We start from the raw sequence: 19,858 nt of genomic DNA on the forward strand, positions 1-19,858 counted from the left end.
CAGTTGAACATTATTTATCTTACTGTTGAATAGTCCTCACTCTAAACCTGTATGTATTCCTCAACTATTCAGTTTTTGTTTAGTTACTGACTACAAAAAGAAATGGAATAAATAGAATCAGAAGTTAGAAATTATTACCTGAATAGGATGAACCCAAGTGATTCTACTGCGGCCCTCCTGACATCATCATTAACGTCACTGACCTAAGAAAAATTTAAAAGGACGATTACATTATACTATGCATTTTATTACTAGAATAAACTGATATGTGAGGGCCACATTCAAATTTAAATTAGAACTCATCAACTTATTGTTCCTTTATTAGAATGTCTTTCCCCAATTTAGAAAAGCTCATGAGAATTTATTTCAGGGCTTAGAAGCCTTAAAACTTGGTGAAGGTACAGATGCAGGGCTACTTCTAAAGACAACTTTAGCTGCACTACTGCTTTTGTGGGCCATAGTGAATATACAGCTATTACTTCAATATTAATTTAAAGAAAATTACATCCCAAATTCAAGCAAGATACAAACATTTGGAACATTCCACATGCTGCAATTATAAAGGAATGACTTAAGTGGAAAAAGCCTGGGAAACATGGCTAGTGGCCTTCCTGTGCAGTGTCTCTTACATAACAGGGCATGTCCCTTAGGGGTACCTGGAAACTAACTTTCAGAGGCTATAAAAAGAAGTGGTTCTACTTGTTCATTAGATAGATGTCCCTATTCCATGGTGGCTACACAAACTCAAGCGGTCTTGTTCCTTGCATATAAAGGTGCCCTTGGAGTAGGGTTTCAGAAGTTGTACGGAAATGACTTTAGGACTTCCATTCATATTGACATATTATTATTCTGTCCTACATCCTTCTGAAAATCTAAGTAAACCTGGTGCTAGGTTACTGTGTCTAGTAATGAAAATTTGAACCTGAGACCACTGGTGGTGGTTATATGGTATGGGTGCTGTAGTCACCTAGACATTCAGTGTCCATCTACAAACTTTCCTTTTCACTCCTATCCAAGAAAGGTCAGAGTACTTACAGCAACATGTAGCAGGCGCCGAATAGCTTTGTTGTTACCAGAGCCACAGTAAGCCATGGCTACAGTATACATTCCAGATCTTCGAAGAATTGGGTCCTAAGAAAAAGTAATTCAACATCAATCAACAGCATATCATTTCAAAGAGTAAATTCTACAGTCTTACAGGCATAGCTGCATCTACCACGAGAGTTGGTTTTAGGTAGGAAATGATGAACTCAAGGAGATCTACTTTGTGGTTGGTAGTTTTCTAAACAAATGGGTAAATAAAAAACATTTAATACAGGAGGAATTAATTACTTTAAATTGTCAGTATTCTGTGCAACATGCCTATCTTGTCTCACACTTCCTAGGCAGTATAAACTCAAATCTAATGCCAATCTCACTGTCCTATGACACTCAACTTCCATTTATCAGATGAACTACAAAGAAATTTGCTTCTAATTCCACATTCTAACTTCCTTTTACTTTATCATTTAATTATTGGGCACTGACTGAGCAGTGAATGGAAGGGATATGGGGACTCATAGTTGAGCAAAAGAGTTTTGCCAATCAACTACAGCAGTGGTTCTTTTTATCAGATTATAGAGGACAAGTCTGACTTACCACTGACTACTTACCACACACAAGACTATTATCAGAACAAAAGGCAATGGAAAAAACATCACCCCAATAAGTAGGTATAGAGACTGGCATTGGTTTTTGATGAAAAAGCAAGGAAGTAAACTTTGTCTTATTAAATGTTTACAGAATCACTCCCCAAATATAATTTTTAAAAGAAATCAACTTGCAAAGTTATAAAGAACTTTCCTGGATCTGTTTATCTGAAAATCAATGATCTGAAGCCTTGATTAAATTTAAAAATCCTCTAATTAGTCCTGTTCACCTCTTCTAAGCAGTGTTTTTCTTTCCTACATTCTATTAGGCTTTATAAATTTTCCAAGAAGTTTTACCAACAGATGCCAGGTGTTCTGACAGGAAAAGAGAATTTCCAGTGAAGTTAAATGTTTCTGTAAATACTAGAGACAACTGGAGGGTGGGGAGAACTAGGAGGACAGGACAAGGATCTCACCTTATCACGGCAGAGAGATTCAATGAGGGCGTCAGCCTCTTCCATCCTCCCATACATCACTAACGCGATGCCTACCGCCAGACCGCGCAGAATCTTCTCATGTTGAGTTTCCTGTGCATAGCCGACCATGTCCTCAATAGCCTGGGCATTTTTAGAGCCCAACATAACCAGACCTAAGGCCAGGCCAGCTGCTTCCCCTAGTGGGTAAAAAAGTAAAACATTACAGAAAAAATTATGTATGTCAAGTCAATAAAACATACTATCAGAAGTGGCACCTATTAGCACCAACTATTAGCTTCTGATAGTATTTTTTCAAACCATCTGCTAAAAAGGAAGATATTTTATGTGGAGTACATCCATATGTTTGTAACTATTTTCCTTTCACATCTTGACAGAATGTCCCATCAAATTCTACAGTTACTTCAAAGGAGGCTATGACATTTTTCCTACATTATCACCAGGACAGATAGCCCTATAATACAAGTAGATCACTCTAATAAATTCCTACTTGCAAAAATACAGAGAGATATACAGGATATTTCATTTAAAAAAGCCTGTATATCACAAAATATATTTTCATAAGATGAGCCTGATAATCAGGGCAAAATCCATTCCCTCTACAAATAGAGAAATCCATTAGATTTTTAAGAGGCTACAAGATAGAGGTAAAAACAAATGCCAGTTATATTTATTAACCCCAAAGTTTGTTGTCTTTGGAAATAATCACCTACCTGTCACAGCATCGTCCTGATAAAGGTTTGTTTTTAGCAAATCATACACATCCTGGCGAGCGGTCCCCATGGCAGCCAAACCAAGGCCCAGACTGCCACCATGTCGAACGATCTAGGGAAAAAGCATGGGCTCCATTGATCTGGTATGCTGTACTGGTAATCCATGCTTTTATTCTAATTTAAAGATATACTGTGACATTAAACATGCAGAGCAGCGGACCTAGTGAGAATGATCAAAGGATTTGAGAATCAGAAAGCCAGTGGTAACCCCAGCAATGGTGCTTGCTGATGAAAATAATATTGACTTGAGAAGTAAATGAAAGAAAAGAAAGTGGAAAGACCGAGTACAGTCCTCTTTCTCTAAGTTTACATGAGGAGGGGAGAAAGATAACAACATTAAGAGGAAAGCTTTTTTTTAGGATAGGTGAGAGTTGAGTACGCTTCTGGGCTGAGGAGAAGGTGGCAGCTTAGAGGGAGACTGGAGAGAAAGAGAGAAGGAAAAGATCTAATGGAATACAGTTGCGAAGAAAGTGGGAGAAAATGGGTCAAGAGCAAAAGAGTGTCTTTATTTGAAGAGGGATACTTTAGTGACCATCTGTCATTTTTGAATGCAGTCTCCTTTTACGGTGGTGACAGCATCCTAGTCTTGACTAGGGACTACTCCTCCCCCACTGGTTTGAGTCTTGGTGGAACTGTCGTTTAATCAGCTCTCACCTCCCATAGCCAAAGTGTAGTCCTGTGACCCAAGACAGGCCAAGTAGATACTCATTCTCAGAATTATAATCTTTCTTAAGTGGAATGACCCAAGGACCAAAAACATTTCAAGTTCATTCATCCTGACAGTAGAGAACTGGAGAGACAATTCCATTAGTTACTGTTATCAAGACCCCTAGAACTGCCCTGACTCTTAACCTATGTGAAAACTGGTTCATCAGCTTTTCCTTTACTTATATAAGCCACTTCCTATTAAACCCTTGTTTAAGTTAGTCAGCAGAGGTTTCTATTTCTGGCAACCAAAGAGCTCTGACAAACTTTTTACTTGAGACCAGAGGATATTAAATAAAGGTAACTGTAAATGTACGTAAGATTTGTGGATAGGGGGGTCATCAGCTGAGACAGATCATCCTTTTGGCCCCAGTAACTTTTTACTGAAGTAGGACAAAATTTTCTGACTCACTTAGCTACTCTCATAATAGCCTTCTAAAACAGACTATTCTAACATGAAAGTTAAAGTCTAAAATCCTATTTCAGGGTTCCTTAAAATAAGAACAGGGTTACATAATGAGTTTTTCCAAAAGAATTACATTTAAAAATTATCAAATATCAAACAAGCAAGAGTCCTGATTCCTGAGAGAGTATATGCAATTTCTTTGGATCTTAGTTTTCTGTGAAATAATAGAATTAGAGTAAATGATAACCAGGGTCACTTACAGTGTTTGCAAAACTCTGAAGTATGGAACTATAACATGTATTTTACAAATACCTGGTACTTTTATTTTGCTTATCCACACAAGGTTTAAGAGGACTGAGAAGCACAATTTTTAGCTTATGGAGAAGGAAAAGAAATTGCCTTTAAAATTCATAGTCTTACAAAATTTCTATTCACCAAGTAATTTAGAAAATTTAGAAATAAACATTTTTCTGGGCTCTTAAGTAATGGAAATTTACTTTTCCATTCTAATACTTACATCATTGCTGGCATTCTTAAGCTGGTTAAGCAGATAGTCAATTATATCACCACCATGATTGGCGTGAATGAGACCTAATGCATAGAGACCTCCCCCTTCCTGATAGGCTGATCCTGGAGAGGTGTCCTTGGGAAGGTATGTTGCCATTAACTGTAATGCTTCCTTCTCATGGCCCTGTAAATTTGAGCCACCACAAAGGTGTCAGTAAGACAAAAGTGAGAGAAAAAAGATGTAACATTTTCTGTGACTATTGCCTTTTCTCCAGAATGTCCACTCACTGAAAGAGAATGAAGAGGGGCTCTCTCTTACACAACTTTACCACTCAAACAAGACACCCTTTAAAGGAGTCACAGTGACTGCAATGGGGTGTGGGGGAGGACTTGATAATATGGGTAAATGTAGTAACCACAATGTTGCTCATGTGAAACCTTCATAAGATTGTGTTACCTTAAAAAAAAAAAGGCTCAGTCACATCCTGGTTAGAAATGAATGCTTCAATTTTTTTCCCCCTTATATTATAGTATTTCCCCAAATTCACGTTAGAGTAATTTTCTTCAATTCATTCTCTGAGAAATGGCTTGGTCTTCATAGGAAAGGGTTTCTGCCTTTTATTAAAACAAACACACAATATGTATTTAAATTTCTTATTTACTTTATCCTTCTCTGTTAGAGGATGGACTGATCCAATTTATTTGGATTTCTCACTGAATTAGAGCAAACTTTTATATTTTTTAACTCCAGAAAAATTACTTCTGATGCCTACTTGTGCTTATCAGTGTATAGTACCTTATGAATTACACCCAAACTGGCTGTAGCTGTAAATTTGGCCCAGTTAGTAGCTCTGGCCAACCATTCCAAGTTATCCCTGTAAAAAAATAAAATTTAGTGATATTCCTGAAATGAATTCCATTAAAGCTTTTTTATGAACACTGAAGTCAAAGCATTAAAATTTTACTTTGAACTATTACAAATTGTTTTACTTTAATGGACCTTAAGTTACTGATTTTACCTCCTAAGTTGTTCTTAATATTCTGAAGACTCTTTTTTTAACAAACGATATGTAATTCCACTATGAACAAAAGCAAATTTGTATTAAATTTCTGAGCTTAATATATTTCATTCAAAAGGGTAGGCATATGCAATAAAAAATATATAGAATAGCAAAAATAGAACCTGAAATTCAGGACTGGCAGGCAGGGGAAGCTCTCCATATCCATGAAACAATTTCAAGAGTCTGTTACAGATGATCTTAAACCAAAGTGGAAATCTACAAGTATATTTACCTAAGAAACTGGTCACTGGTAGTCCCACAGTGCATAAAAGAGTTTGCTATAACGGTTGCTGTGTGACATACAGAATTCCTTACTGCATCCTACAATAACAAATATAGATTTTTATCATTGGCAAAGTATTTATACACATGCAAGCTTGCACAGGAACACACAATCAGAGACCCTCTTTGTGGTGAAAACATGAATAAACGAAACTGATTACTTAAAATATGGATCTTAAATATTTCTTTATAAAGATTAAACAGCTAGTTTATAAAAACAAGCAAGTCAAACAATTTTATTTGTGGTCTTAACTTGAGCTCAGGAGATTTTATATAAGAATTTAGGTAGATTTCCTGTTTTTTTGGTTTCTGAATAGTTTGTCCTTTCTCTTCAGCACCTTGCCCAAAGTGTTAGGGCACTCTCCAGTGCAACGCTGCACCTCTGCTGGCACTGCACCTTGGGCACTCACCAAGGTAATTTTGTGTATTTTTTTTTTTGGTAACAATATAATTTTGTGTATTTTTAATGAGACTGTATTACAAAGATTAGCCTTAAATAACTGTCCTAAGTGCAAATTATGAAATTCTCTAAATTTTTGCCATTGTAAAAATTATATTAAAACTTTGGAGAAGCATGATTACATATGCTTCAACCAAATAACAGTTTAGTAATGGCTATGAAGAAAGAATGAATATGCAACTAGCAAAAATTCATGTAATGTGACAGAATACTTCATGGTTGTCACACGTTAAATTTCGCACAAGCAGTTCTTCATTATTTTGATTAAAAAAAAAAGAACGAATGACCTTGAGAAAGCATACTGGATAAATATGACAGGAAAGGTAGAGTTTTTATACACATCTTTTCATTTTAGAACATTTTTGAACCAGATGAATATATCAGCTATTCAAAAATTAAAATTAGTAATTAGGATCAGTACTTCAACAAAGGTTACAATATCAAGTAACCTTTGTAAGGTTATTGCAAAAAAAAACCCAAACTATAAAAAAAAAAAAATGAGTAAGACTGCTCTCAAGAAGTTCATAGTTCAGTGGGAAAAGCAGACACATAAGCAAACTATATTAATGTTCTGATTGTGTTATTTGTCCAAATGCTACATGTATATATTAAAAATAAGTTAGATTAAAAGAAAAAAAAAGAAGCCACTGAACTTTCTGACAAAAGACTAGCACAAAATAGAAGCCCAATCAATATATCCCCTTCTTCCTTGACAAGTACAATTGTTTCTCCATTATTTTCACAAAAACTTTATTTCCGTGCTCAGGAATAAAATGCAACAAAGTATTCAATAGGCAATAAATATAGGTACTTACATTAACAAAGAATTAAATATGAAATAAAAAGTCTCCATTATTGATGAATGTCTACTTACCTTTGTGTTTTTTAGAATCATGAGATCTGTGTTATTGTTTCTTATTAAAAACTGTAGATGTAACTCAATAGCCATTTCACCACTTAAAATTTTAATCATTTTCAAAGTCTGGTCTTTGGGCTCTGGATTCTGCCAAAACAAACAAACAAACAAGAATGAAAATTCATACATTACTGAAACCCACTAAGCCAACTTTAACAGCCCAAAACCAGTGAAATTCACAGTCCATACACACAACAAAACTCCCATTTTAACAGTAGGAGCTAGAAAACTCATGCATCATTTACTTGAGAGAAAGAATAATTTATTAGATGCCACTGAGATACAACAACAGCTTGATGGAAGAATGCAACTCATTCTGAACTACCTTCCAAAAATAGTATCTTAATACTCAAAAAAAAAACCCCAAACTATAAAAAAATAATTGTTGATCATATGCAAGGAAAAATACTTTATATAGAAAAACATAGGCAAGAAGCTATGTTTCTTTTAATCTACAACATCAAGGTAAGACTCTCTGCTCTCAAATTGAGAAAAATGAAAGCACCTTTAATCAACACATATATATATATATGACCTCATGAACTACCAAGCCATCAACCTAACCTTCTATCCCAGTGAAAAACAGTTGAAGTTTCTATACCTGAGCATCAGAAACCACAAGTCCTGATGGACCAAGTACTTACATCAATCAGACCCACTGCTCTAACACTTATCCCATTCTTCCATACACCATGAGTATTAAAAACAGCAAAGACAACTAAACTGTCCCCCTCTATGGTAAGTTGCCATTTATTTGTTAAAGGCTATACTTTTTTCTCACCCTGTGACAGGTAATTCAGAGTTATTATGGACAGAATTCATTCTCTGATAAAGATCTTAGCTAAGTGCTTTTGCGGTCAGTCTTTAAAATTTCACTTTTTTATAGAAAGTCCATTTTTATAAAAATGACTTTGGTATCAAATTTAATAAGCCCCATTAGAAAAGGTATATAACACTATTAAAACAATTTATAATATACTCTGGGAATATACGTTAAGTCTCAACCTCAACTTCAAAAAGGACACGTACCGCTTCTGGTGTCTTTCCTACAAGTACACTACCTGCCTTTTCTTCTGTTTCCATTGAGTCACTAAAATGAAGAGAAACAACAGTTACTAATCTGATAAATCTTCTCTGAATAATATGTGTAGGTGATTTGTTATCAAATTTAAGATCTGAAACATGTCCAAATTAAGTATTTTGCAAGGAAAACACATTTATTTTGTAAATATTGGCATTATGAAACAGAAAAGAATCTATTAAGATGGAGGGAGTCCAGGTCATTGCATGTCCTCCAAATAAATTCATAAAACACCAAAGCAACTAACTAGGTTAGCAAAAATGCATGGACAATACAACAAAACCAAGTGACAAAAGTATCCCCTAAGTGTCCAAAACAGACTCAGGTGGAGACAACATCATCATCAGCTACAAGACCAGTTTGAAGTCGAACAGTTGTGCCCCAACAACTTTTAAAACTAACCAGTCAACACTCCCTTCTAGGTCAAAGCACTATACTGAGAAGAAAATGCTGGGCATAGAATATAAATTAAGAGAGCAAAAACAAAAGAAAAAGAAGTCCTCAATAAAACTGGGAAAGGAAACAGAGCCAGCAGATCTCAGGGGAAAGACAGCATTTTGTTTAATCCTCCACAGACATAATAGAAAAGGAAGTTCTAGAGAGCCGTGAAATTAGGAAAACTATCCTAAACAAGCTTCGTTTGTAAAAACGTAGGAAAACAAAATTCAGTAAAGATAAGCCATAGAAAATGACCAAAGTCAAACCTCATATAGTATTGTAAGAGAAAAAATTATGTCAAGAGAGATAAAAGAAAAAATATACAGAATATAAAAGAATAAATTACATATCAGAATTAGAACTCAGAAATGAATAGAACTAGAGAAAAATCAGAAATGAAAGAAGATAGTTCTTTCAGAAATGATGACTAACACAGAAGGAACATGATAGCAAATAAACGCAAGGGCAGAAGAAGAAAAATTTTAAATCAAAAAGAAAGAAATTAAATGCTATCCCCCTAAGATCAGGAACAAAGTAAAGATGTTCACTCTTACCACATCTATCCAATAATGTACTAGAAATCCTAGCCTATGCAGATAAACATGGGCATTAAAGTTATAAAAGAAGTAAAATTCTCTTTCTTCACAGATGATATGATTCCTATGTAAGAAAACTCTCTAAAAAGGCCTATAAAAAATTATTAGACCTAAGAACTGATTTAAGCAAAATTGTAGGATTCAACATTAATATAAAAAAGATCAATTCTATTTCTGTATATTAGTAACAAACAACTAATTTGAAATTTAAACATGCTATAACAACAGCATCAAAAAGCATAATACACAGGAACAATTTTTTTTATTTCTAAGTCATAAGGATTGTTTTATTTATTTACTTATTAAGGTATCACTGATATACACTCTTATGAAGGTTTCACAAGAAAAACAATTATTCACCCTTATTATCGAGTCCCCCCCATAATCCACTGCAGTCACTGTCCATCCGTGTAGTAAGATGCCACATAGTCCATATTTGTCTTCTCTGAGCTACACTATCTTCCCCGTGACCCCACACACACCATGTGCACCAATCATGATACCCCAAAATCCCCTTCTCCCTCCCGCCCCAACCCCTCTCCTTTGGTAACTACTAATCCTTTCTTGGAGTCTGTGAGTCTGCTGCTATTTTGTTCCTTCAGTTTTGTCTCGTTGTTATACTTACACAGGAACAAATTTAAGGAAATCTTTGTACTGAAATCTATGAAACAGAAAAATTAAAGAAAACCTAAATAAATGGAGAACAATACCGTGCTTATGGAGACCCAATTGTTAGATTATCAATTTGCTCCAAATTAAAGCAGTTCAATTCAATCTCAATTAGAATCCCCATGGATTTATAGAAATGCAGAAGAGCCCAGTGCAGAGGCACTGTGAGCAGAAGAGCATGCGAGCATACCGTCTGCTCCCTCGGCCGAGGTTTAAGTGAGTCCTGCTGGTGGGGATGGGGGATGGGGTGAGGGGCGGGAGCGGCGGCGAAGGCGGCGAGCCACCCTCCCCGTGGAGCCCAGGGTAGGGTTTGGGTGGGAGGCGCGGGCGGCATGACCCCAGTGCCTCAGTGTCGCCCTGGGGTGGGTTCTGCTGTTGGGACAGGGGTCTCCAGGCACCATGCCTTGACCAAAGCCACAGCAAAGCTAGTGCGCGGTCCGTAGCAATGTCGGCCACCCACCCAATCTAAAGAGTAGGCAGAGACAGAGAGTTCAAAGACAAAGCCAGGTAGGCTGAGGTTAAAGGGCTCTCTCGCCCCACTGAGGAAATAAATGACTTGGCGGAGCTGAATTTCGTCATTGAGACAGACATGCAGATCATGGTACGGCTTATTAATAAGTTCAATAGTTCCAGCTCCAGCCTGGAAGAGAAGATGGCTGCACTCCTTGTTCTTGATTACATCCGTCAGATGAATAATGCAAAGGACCTGCTTTCCTTCGGTTGCCTTCAAGTGGCGATCAATGGGCTGAACAGGCAGAATACCTAATGTGTCAGTTCATTACTGGCTGTCTCATTCTTTGAAATTTTTTTGTAGCAAGCATTCTAAAGCAGTATGGTGCCGTTTAGGGCTCAGGTTGATCTGTTGGGTCAAATCCTTCATGGCTCTGAAGTCCTTCTTCATCTCCTCAGGGATGCCAGTCGTGAAGGAAACTCAGGCAGCAGCAGGATGTCCTTTCAGCGGCTTCCCTTAGCTTATTCTGTCTCTCACTGGGCCTGTGGATCAGCAGTGACTGGTCCCCTTCCTTAACAGTGATCCTATGGTTTTTGCTGTAGTACTCCAAGAACGTGATCTCCTTCCCATTAGACACTGTGAAGCTGTCTTTTGGAATCTTATTCCAACCCACATTGTTGTTGCAGGTTATGACAATATTGCCAACCAGAATCTTTGAGCATTCATCCTGGAAGTTTTCTTTGTTCTGCTGATACATAGCATGTATGACGTCTAGCACAGAATCATCTTGAAAGACCTTATGGGCGACATCAGCTAGCAGGCAAGGCTCAGTCCTTGGAACATGCAGACCAAACCCATAGACTCTCTTTGTGGTGGCCCACTCTCTGGACTTGGGTCCCCTGGCTTTCTGACCAGGTCCTGCCCTGTCCAGAGCTAAGTCCAAAGGTTTAGGCGCTTGTGGCCAAGAGCCTGGTATCTGTATACCCTGAGATGGGTGCACAGAGAAGAGTCCCTGAAGGGTGGTCAGACAGAATCCACTGAAAGACTGCAGAGTACATGGGCATCAATCTGGTTTTGGTTAATAACCAGGATGTGAACTCTTGCCACTCCACAGGGCCTCAGGAAAAGCCTGAACAATCTTAGGGGAGAAAAAAGTTGTAATTGTATGTTTTCCATTACCTGATTTCAAGATTTACCATAAGGTTTGGTCCATAAAGATACTGTGGTACTGGTATAAGGAAAGACAAAGAGATCAATGGAAAAGAACAGAGAAATCTATAAACACATATACATAGAACTGATTTTTGTCAAAAGCTCCAATAAGGTAAGGACAGTCTTTGAAACAAATGGTAACATCCATATATTTAAACAAACTCTTTACCCCTACCTCATAGCATACACAATGTTTATAGCAGCCTTCTTTTTAATAACCAGTAACTAGAAACAACCCAAAAGCCCATCAGTATAAAAATGAATAAACAACGGATAGAGATACACAATGAAATGCTACTCAGCAACAAAAAGCCATCAGTTACGGAGTCACTTAAAAACACAGATATATGTCACAGACATTATGCTGAATGAAAAAAGCAGAAACAGAAGAATACACGTTATGTGATCCATTTTTATGAAGTTCAAAAACTGGCAAAACCAATCTGTGGTATTGGCAATCAAAACAGTGGCTGCTCAGAGATGGGGGGTGGAGGGTGGGGGAGGTTGACCTCAAAGGGCAAGAGGGTAAGTTTCTGGGATAACAAGGTAATAGTTACACAGGTTTTTATATTGTCAGAACACACTGAACTGTATATGTGCATTTTTCTGTATTTAAATTACTGTTCAATTAAAAGAAAAAGAATTGAAGAGCTGAAAGAATTAAAAGAAAGTGACAGATACAGCAGACAGGCAGAGAAAATCCAACTTACATATATGCCAAAGAAAAACAACTGGAGAAAAACAAATACTTTAAAACTCAAGAAAAGCTTTACTAAGGCAGGATTTATTTTTGGCGTTTTTGAGAACCACAAAGCAGCCAGTGAGATAGGAAGGCAGAGTGAGTTAAGGAAAAAAGTAGTAAGAGATGAGGTGAAGAGTATGAGAAGACAGAGCATATAAAGCTTTATAGGCCACTTTCAAGATAGAGGACTTCGTATGAAATGTGGTGGCAAAGTATCAGAAGTTGAGAGGGTAGTGACACTTAGGTTTCAGAAGGATAACTCTCACTGCTATGTGGACAACTTTAAAAAGAAATAAGAGGCATAACAAGGACACAGTTAAGCCTTTTTAGTAAGTGGTCCAAATGTGTAACAAAATACAGGAAAATAAAATCTAATACTATATCAACCTCAGATAAATATATATTTTAGTTCTAATAAAAGCACAAAAACTGAGAATATTTCTTACTTTCCAAACATTAACCCAAATATCTAAAATCTAGCTCACCTCCCTGTTTGCGATTTTTAATTTACTTGGTTAGATAGCACATATGTTATCTGGCAAGCCCCCTCAATCCGATAATCACTTCCATTTCTTTCCAGAAGAGTCCATTTCTTTGGTTTTCCTTAAAGCAGAGTGCAAAACAGAGCAATAGCCTTAATAAGACTTTATGAATCTATGAAAGCTAAGGGTGAAATTAATTTTTAGAATATGCTATGAATATTCCGCCTACTCTCAAAATGAAAAAAGACTGTTCCATTAAGATACTTATACCTGTCTTTCTCTGATCCTGGAACGGTACCCGTATTGGTGGATCCAGGCACAGAAGCAATAGGTGTGCCAACAGTTCGAAGATTCTGGATTACAGATGACAAAAACTGCTGGCTAGCACTTTCATACAAATCAAAGCATATCTGATAAGCCATCAGGAGGTTGTCTTCCTTTACCAGTTTTTCTAAGATATCACTCACGGCCTGAGGATCATCTAAGAAAATTAAGCACTGAAACACAGATAAACAATTACATAATATTTGAAAACTCATCTACAAAATATTTAGAGAGTGACAAATAATCAACAGCAATAGGAAACCTTAAGCTATTAGCATAGGCAAACTGGGGCATAAGCAAACTAGTCTAGTCTAGCACTCCATTTCTGATCCTGGCACTAGACAAAGTTTTCCTGAAAATGGCATCTGCCATCCTTAAGATAATCCATACAAATTATATTTACAACTCCTAATACTGTGCCAGGCAATTAGCAGTATTCAGTAACTGGTTGGTGAATAAATCTTGGTTTCTTTAAATCTTAACCGTAATTCATATCAAGTGCTCCTTAACTTGTATTTTCTGCTTTACCATAAATTGTGTGAGTCATTCATTCATTTAACACACATTGTATTGTGCTGAGTCAGGCCAAGACACACTAAAATGGCCATTTTGAAACATTTCTCTTACTACTCTTTTGATCTGCCATGTTTTAACAAAATTATCCATTAAATTTAGGATTTTCTTTTAAGAATTCGATTTAAATTTTCTTGCCCCCTTAAGTAGCAAATAACATTTCACAATAAACACAGTAATTGAAGTTATTATAAATTGATAACAGGAAATAATGGAAACAAAATATTAATGACCAATAATAGGGGAATGTTAAGTAAGGTAAAGTACTTCCACTGAATGACTATGGCACAATCAAGAAAAAGAACAAGAGTTTGTGAAGAGTTACAACATGGAAAGTTGTTGAATTGAAGGACATCTGTGTGTCACACACACACACACACACACACACACACACACACACACAGATATATATATATAAATAAAATTGATTCTGTTTGCTTCCAGGAAGGGAACTTGGGAGCCAAAAGAAAGGAAGTGAGAAGACGTTTCACTGTATACTCTCTGGCTCTTTTTGAATTTTTAATCATGTGAATGAATTATTACCTGTTTAAAAAATATTTTAAAAATCTAAAACAAATTTTAAAAAAAATTTTAAAGGGACAAGGAATAAAAAGAGCTAAAATAAATAAAATTGCCTCTGAGGACTAAAACTGAAATACACAGAGGAAAAGGGCAGAATACTGTTTTTCATTTAAGTTTTTAAAAACGACTTAAAAAATTATTAAAAACTATTAAGAAGCAAATAAAACTCCAGAAACCTCTACTGAGAAAACTGAAAGCAATACACTAAAACATTAAGTTGACCTTGGATATAAATTTGGATATTTTTCTTCTGGCTATTGCTATTTCAAACTTGCTTTAAAAGGTATTTAAAAAATTTTTTTAGAAAAGGATATATTAATCTAAGTTTTATAAATGTACAGAGAATGAAAACACATAATATGAACACATTATAGTGATAAAATGCTATGCTCTAAGCAGAATACAATTAATTTACACAGTATGATTAATTGTTAAAAAGAAAACCTATACACTTCTAGATATTAAAATACAACATAGCCATTGAAAAGACGTGTGGCTAATAAGTGGAAGACAAATATCCATGCACAACCTTTGGGAAAAGGCCCAGGGAAAGGGAAAGATATACTTTTCCTTTTATATATTTTTTGTACTGTCTTAATTTTAAAATGTTAAAGCAAATTTCTACATGAAGAGATAAAATATACCCAAGTTTTGGTTGTGCCTGGGCAGTGAAACCAAAGATAATTTTTAAACTTGAATTTCTTTTTAGAATGAAAGGTACTGGTTTTATTTTTAGTTCTACCTTTTATTTATTTATTTTTTTAACCTTGTTTCCAAAACTTCCATAAGTGCTTGGAATACTTTCAAAATGAAAAAAGAACATAAAAAGAATGCATTATAACAAAATAGTTTTTTGGTTTTGTGAGATTCAGCTTATCGGTAACAAGGAAAATAAATACATACCTTATCTTCACAAGACTGTTGTAAATATCAGCTGAGAAACATAAGAAACCATTAGAGCAACGTAACATAATGAGGCACAGCACAGCAGAGTAGTGTAATGTAATCTAATGTAAGTACCTGACAAACATTGATGAAATCGGGTTTTTCCAAGTTCATGTAGATTTTAACTAAAACTCTCAGTACTTTATTCCGAAACTGTTTATTCTGCATTAAAGACATGCAAAGCTTGAGGCTATAAGCTAGCATTCCTGGGACATCATTCTGAAAGAGATAAAGACACATCATTATGTGGTCACTGAAATATTACGTTTATTTAGAAATTGAGTTATTTTAATCTAATTCTTGAATAGATAATTTTAATTAATTGAATTCTTTAGTCATTCTAGGCAGCCAAAGATTTGCTACTTAAGCAATACAACTTAAATTTTAACCATTTTAGATAAAAATCTTAGAAGAAATTATCTATTTCCCTGTCTTCATGAAAAATGGGTGGAAAGCAATTTAATATTTAGTGATCATCCAGAATCATCAGTATATGAACATACCGTATACTGTAATAGAGTAATGCTCTTATTATAAAAAGATACATGAACTGTCCATATACTGAGTGGCTCTGTGTTTAAATTGTGTCTTCTGAAGTCCTGCCTCCAATCATGTTAGTCCTCACGACTTACTGCCTATACTTGGTGGCCAGGAACACAAGGAGGAAGAACTGTTCTCCAGCTCTGAGCGACAAAAGCTTTGAGCGCTGTCAGTTCTTGCTGGTGCTTTTCCTGAGGACATTTTGACTCCATACTATGTATGTCCACCTTGTCGTTCTCCAAAGGCTATCCAGTACTGGAGATATGAACCTATGAAGTCCTTCCCCATAAATAAGCATACTGGAAAGCACTACAGCGGTTATTTCTCAAAAAGCAAATTGTTACCTATCAGTATATAATGAAATCAACTTAATGCACCTAGCATTTTTTTGTAATGAAATACAATTTTAAAGCATCAGAGTTATATCACAAGTAGTCAAAACAGGTATTGTTTCATAAAACTTGTTATATCTGTATGTATATGTGCACTGGTATGCAAAGTAGGATGAGTTTCTTATTCTGCTTTATTCTTTCTTTAAACATGTATCACTCCTTTACCTTCCATGTGTATCTGCTCAACTCTCTATTCTCCCAGTGGATTGTTCCACATGGAAAGGAACTTTGTTCGTCTTGTTTGCTACTATATCCAATGTCTAAAACAGTGTCTGACACATAGTAAGCATTCAAAAAGTATTTGTTGAATGAATAAAAACAAATATTTTAATTCTATTCACATTAAGACAAGGGAAGGCTACAACTGCACACAGCTGAAACAGTAAAAAAAAGGGCCATTCTACGACATTTGGTCGTTCATTCATTAACTCATGTAAACAAATCATACCACTGTTGCTAAACATTGCCTTAGGCTTTGGGGACACAGTGGTGAGCAAGGAACAAAGTACCTGTACTTACGGAAGTTATAATCTGGTGGGAAAGACATGTTAAATACCTATTATTACAATTAATTAATTATTATGGTGGGGAACACTATGAAAAAATACAGGGATCCAAGAAATTAACAAAAGAATTGGATCTTGTTTTGCAATAGGGGCTGAAGAGGTGGCTAGGATTGATGGAAGAATCTGTAAACAAGTGACAGTTAAGCTAATTGTGAATCTTGAATAGGAATAAAGTAGGGAGAGGAAAGAATATTTTTGGCAGAGGCAGTATTTTTGGCCATAGGAGTGGGGCAGGGTACATTTAAGAGCTGAGATAAGGTCAAAATGGCTAGAGTGCATGGAGGGTAGGTGATGAGACAGGCAAAGTGGGCATGCGGTTCAATGTCCATTTACCTCAGCCTTGCACCTTTCTTACCACTTTGGTTGGTGATTTACAATTGTCACGATTATTGCAAAATACCACCAAACCAGGAATTGAGTTTGTAGATTCAGGCGGCATAAATGTGTTAAATACTAGTTTGTCGATACAGTCGTCTTAAAAAGGGCAGGGTAATTTGAACAACTTCCACATGCAAGACCTCAAAGGAATACATGTGGTAAGATAAAAGCACATATACAATGACCACAATACATAGCCAAGGTTCATATGAAAATATAAAAATAAAATATCTGGCAAAAGAGCACCTTATTTCTAAACTAGGTTTGTTTGCTTTTTTTTAAGACTAGAAGACAATTTAATTTAGCTAGTTGGAAGTATACTCTCAAAGAGAAAGCTCGTGGCCTGAGGTCAGGATCAGCTTACACTAGATTTTTTCCACTTTCTATGAGATTTTTAGCTGGAATAATTTGTTTTGCTTATTCCCCAACAATAACAACTAAATCACATCATCTACCTACCGACTCCAGTATAGTCTTCTCAAAGATGTCCAGTCTTCGTGTCTCCAGAGCAATGCCAATAGCCTGCTTATACTTGTGATCATCTAGACATCGCTGGAACATTTTATTCACGATGCCTTCCAATCTCTGGTCAATTGTTTTTTTTTCTCCTTCAGGCAAATCTGCATTTTCCACACATTGTTTCGTGTAGTGATCAATGCATTTTGCTATGGAGAAAATAAAGTAATTCTGATCATCTTGTAAACTGTGCTAAAGGACAATGTGCCTAAATATTCATAATTATAAAAATTTATGGGGTGTGTAAGGCATAATAAGCAAATTTCAACATTTTTAAATGTTAGAAATTATACATTCAAATTAATATTGTTCACTACATAGTGATTATGCTGGAGGGCTTACATATTAATTCCAATAAATCTAACATTAACTAAAACATTTCTATCTTGTTACTTTATTTTGACCAAGCTATATTATTTAACTTGACTAGACAGACTGCTTATTGGCTACAAATAGCTGTTTCACTTACAAAAATAAACATTTGTCATTACTGAAGACAGTGAAAAAGATCTATTTTAGCACTTATCACATGGCAATAAATTATTAGACTTTTTTACATTAGCAAAACAATTAGCTCCTCGAGAGTAGGGACCATGTCTGAATCACCTTTGTAGAATAATGGTGAAATGACCTGAAGTGTGCCACAGGTTCTAAATAAAGGCAATTTTAAAGATCTCCAAAAATTTTTCCAGCAATTGTAGCACATCACTTGAAATATTCATTGTCTCAATGTGAGGTGGGTGGGCCCTATTATACGGCCTCCCTCCCCAGGAGCCTGAAAATTTATGCAATGGTGTATGGGCACAATTTGGCTTTCACCTTTCACAATGACTTGGGCGAATGGGGAGGATGACACAACACACTGAAGGGTGACAACAGCACACTTGATGAGAAACAGCTAAGTCTATTTACAACTCACACTACTTCAGAAGCATACCTTAAATGTCTTAGGAACAACCAAAAAAGAGAATTTCCCTAAATCTCTTCCACCTTCATAAGGAAGACAAATAGCCACCCAAGCTGAATGATGTATACAGTAATTATCCTTTCTATAACTCACTGGCTTGTTACTTTCCTTTTCAAAGAGAAGAAAGGGTACAAAGATTTATTAGTTGTAAACTATAGCCCTAGGAAACAAATGATCTGAATTAAGAGAAAGAATTGCTAGCCCACAGACTCTGAGACTCCAAGAATGAACGAGTGGTTATGAAAGGGGAGGGGTGTGGGAAGGCAGGTAGAGAGGGAGGGAGAAGGGTTTGAGGGGTATTATGTTTAGTACACATGGTGTGGGGAATCACATGGAGAACAGTGTAGCACAGAGAAGGCACACAGTGGATCTGTGGCATCTTACTACACTGATGGACATAACTACATTGGGGTATGGGTGGAGACTTGACAATATGGGTAAATGTAGCAACCACATTGTTTTTTTTCATGTGAAACCTTCATAAGAGTGTATATCAATCATACCCTAATAAAAAAAAATTGCTAGCCCACTAGGTGACCCATGTTAAGTGGGACTATATTTTGAGGTGAGAAGACTCCACTAGGCCCTAAAGTGAGCTTTTTGAACTAAATGTAGTTAAGTGAGGAAACACTACTCCTAACCCACCAAAGAGGGATCTCAGAAATACAACATTGGGGGAGTTCTCCTTAGATCATAACTGAGGGGGAAAAAACGTACCATCCAGGTTTCAAATGAGATTTCTGCTCTCACCACGTTATTATCATAACTTAATCCCAGAATCTAGCCCCACTTCCAGCTGAAGTCTTACCATAACTGGGAGATGATTTACTAGTCTCAAATTTTCTGGATGTAGTGTTTATGATATTCATTAAGATCCCAGAAAGTCATTCCCAAATTCTATTTTGTATATTCTTTCACAAATCTCACTGACATTTAAAAAAAAAATCTATTCTAAGAGTCCCTACAAAACTAGAAAGATTAAATCCTACTTGCACACACAAAAAGAGCAATCAATACAGTGTTCAGACAGGGAAGGCACCTACTAACTCATAGCCCTTAATAGACTAAAAGTCCTGTTTAAGAGCATGACTTGTAAAATGGTAGTGTTACAAGCCCTTTCAGATCACCTTGGAAAAAATGATCAACATTCATCAAAAAAGAAAAATCCTTCA

The 19,858-nt window shown here is 36.0% G+C and overlaps 1 protein-coding gene across 1 annotated transcript in view; it reads right to left on the reverse strand.

The window, feature by feature from the left end:
* Window positions 1–19,858, reverse strand: part of PSMD1 (proteasome 26S subunit, non-ATPase 1) — an 89,062-nt gene that overhangs the window by 63,793 nt on the left and 5,411 nt on the right. The window contains exons 5-16 of the mRNA XM_036912403.2: window positions 17,663–17,868; window positions 15,403–15,546; window positions 13,174–13,400; window positions 8,262–8,322; window positions 7,191–7,319; window positions 5,807–5,895; window positions 5,310–5,388; window positions 4,524–4,697; window positions 2,836–2,947; window positions 2,105–2,301; window positions 1,036–1,131; window positions 139–203 (exon numbers count right to left, since the gene is read on the reverse strand). Of these exons, the coding sequence (XP_036768298.1) occupies window positions 139–203; window positions 1,036–1,131; window positions 2,105–2,301; window positions 2,836–2,947; window positions 4,524–4,697; window positions 5,310–5,388; window positions 5,807–5,895; window positions 7,191–7,319; window positions 8,262–8,322; window positions 13,174–13,400; window positions 15,403–15,546; window positions 17,663–17,868 (1,579 nt within the window). The remainder of the gene's footprint in view (window positions 1–138; window positions 204–1,035; window positions 1,132–2,104; window positions 2,302–2,835; window positions 2,948–4,523; window positions 4,698–5,309; window positions 5,389–5,806; window positions 5,896–7,190; window positions 7,320–8,261; window positions 8,323–13,173; window positions 13,401–15,402; window positions 15,547–17,662; window positions 17,869–19,858) is intronic.

Source organism: Manis pentadactyla, chromosome 6 (genome assembly GCF_030020395.1).
Source record: "Manis pentadactyla isolate mManPen7 chromosome 6, mManPen7.hap1, whole genome shotgun sequence".
NCBI lineage: Eukaryota > Metazoa > Chordata > Mammalia > Pholidota > Manidae > Manis > Manis pentadactyla.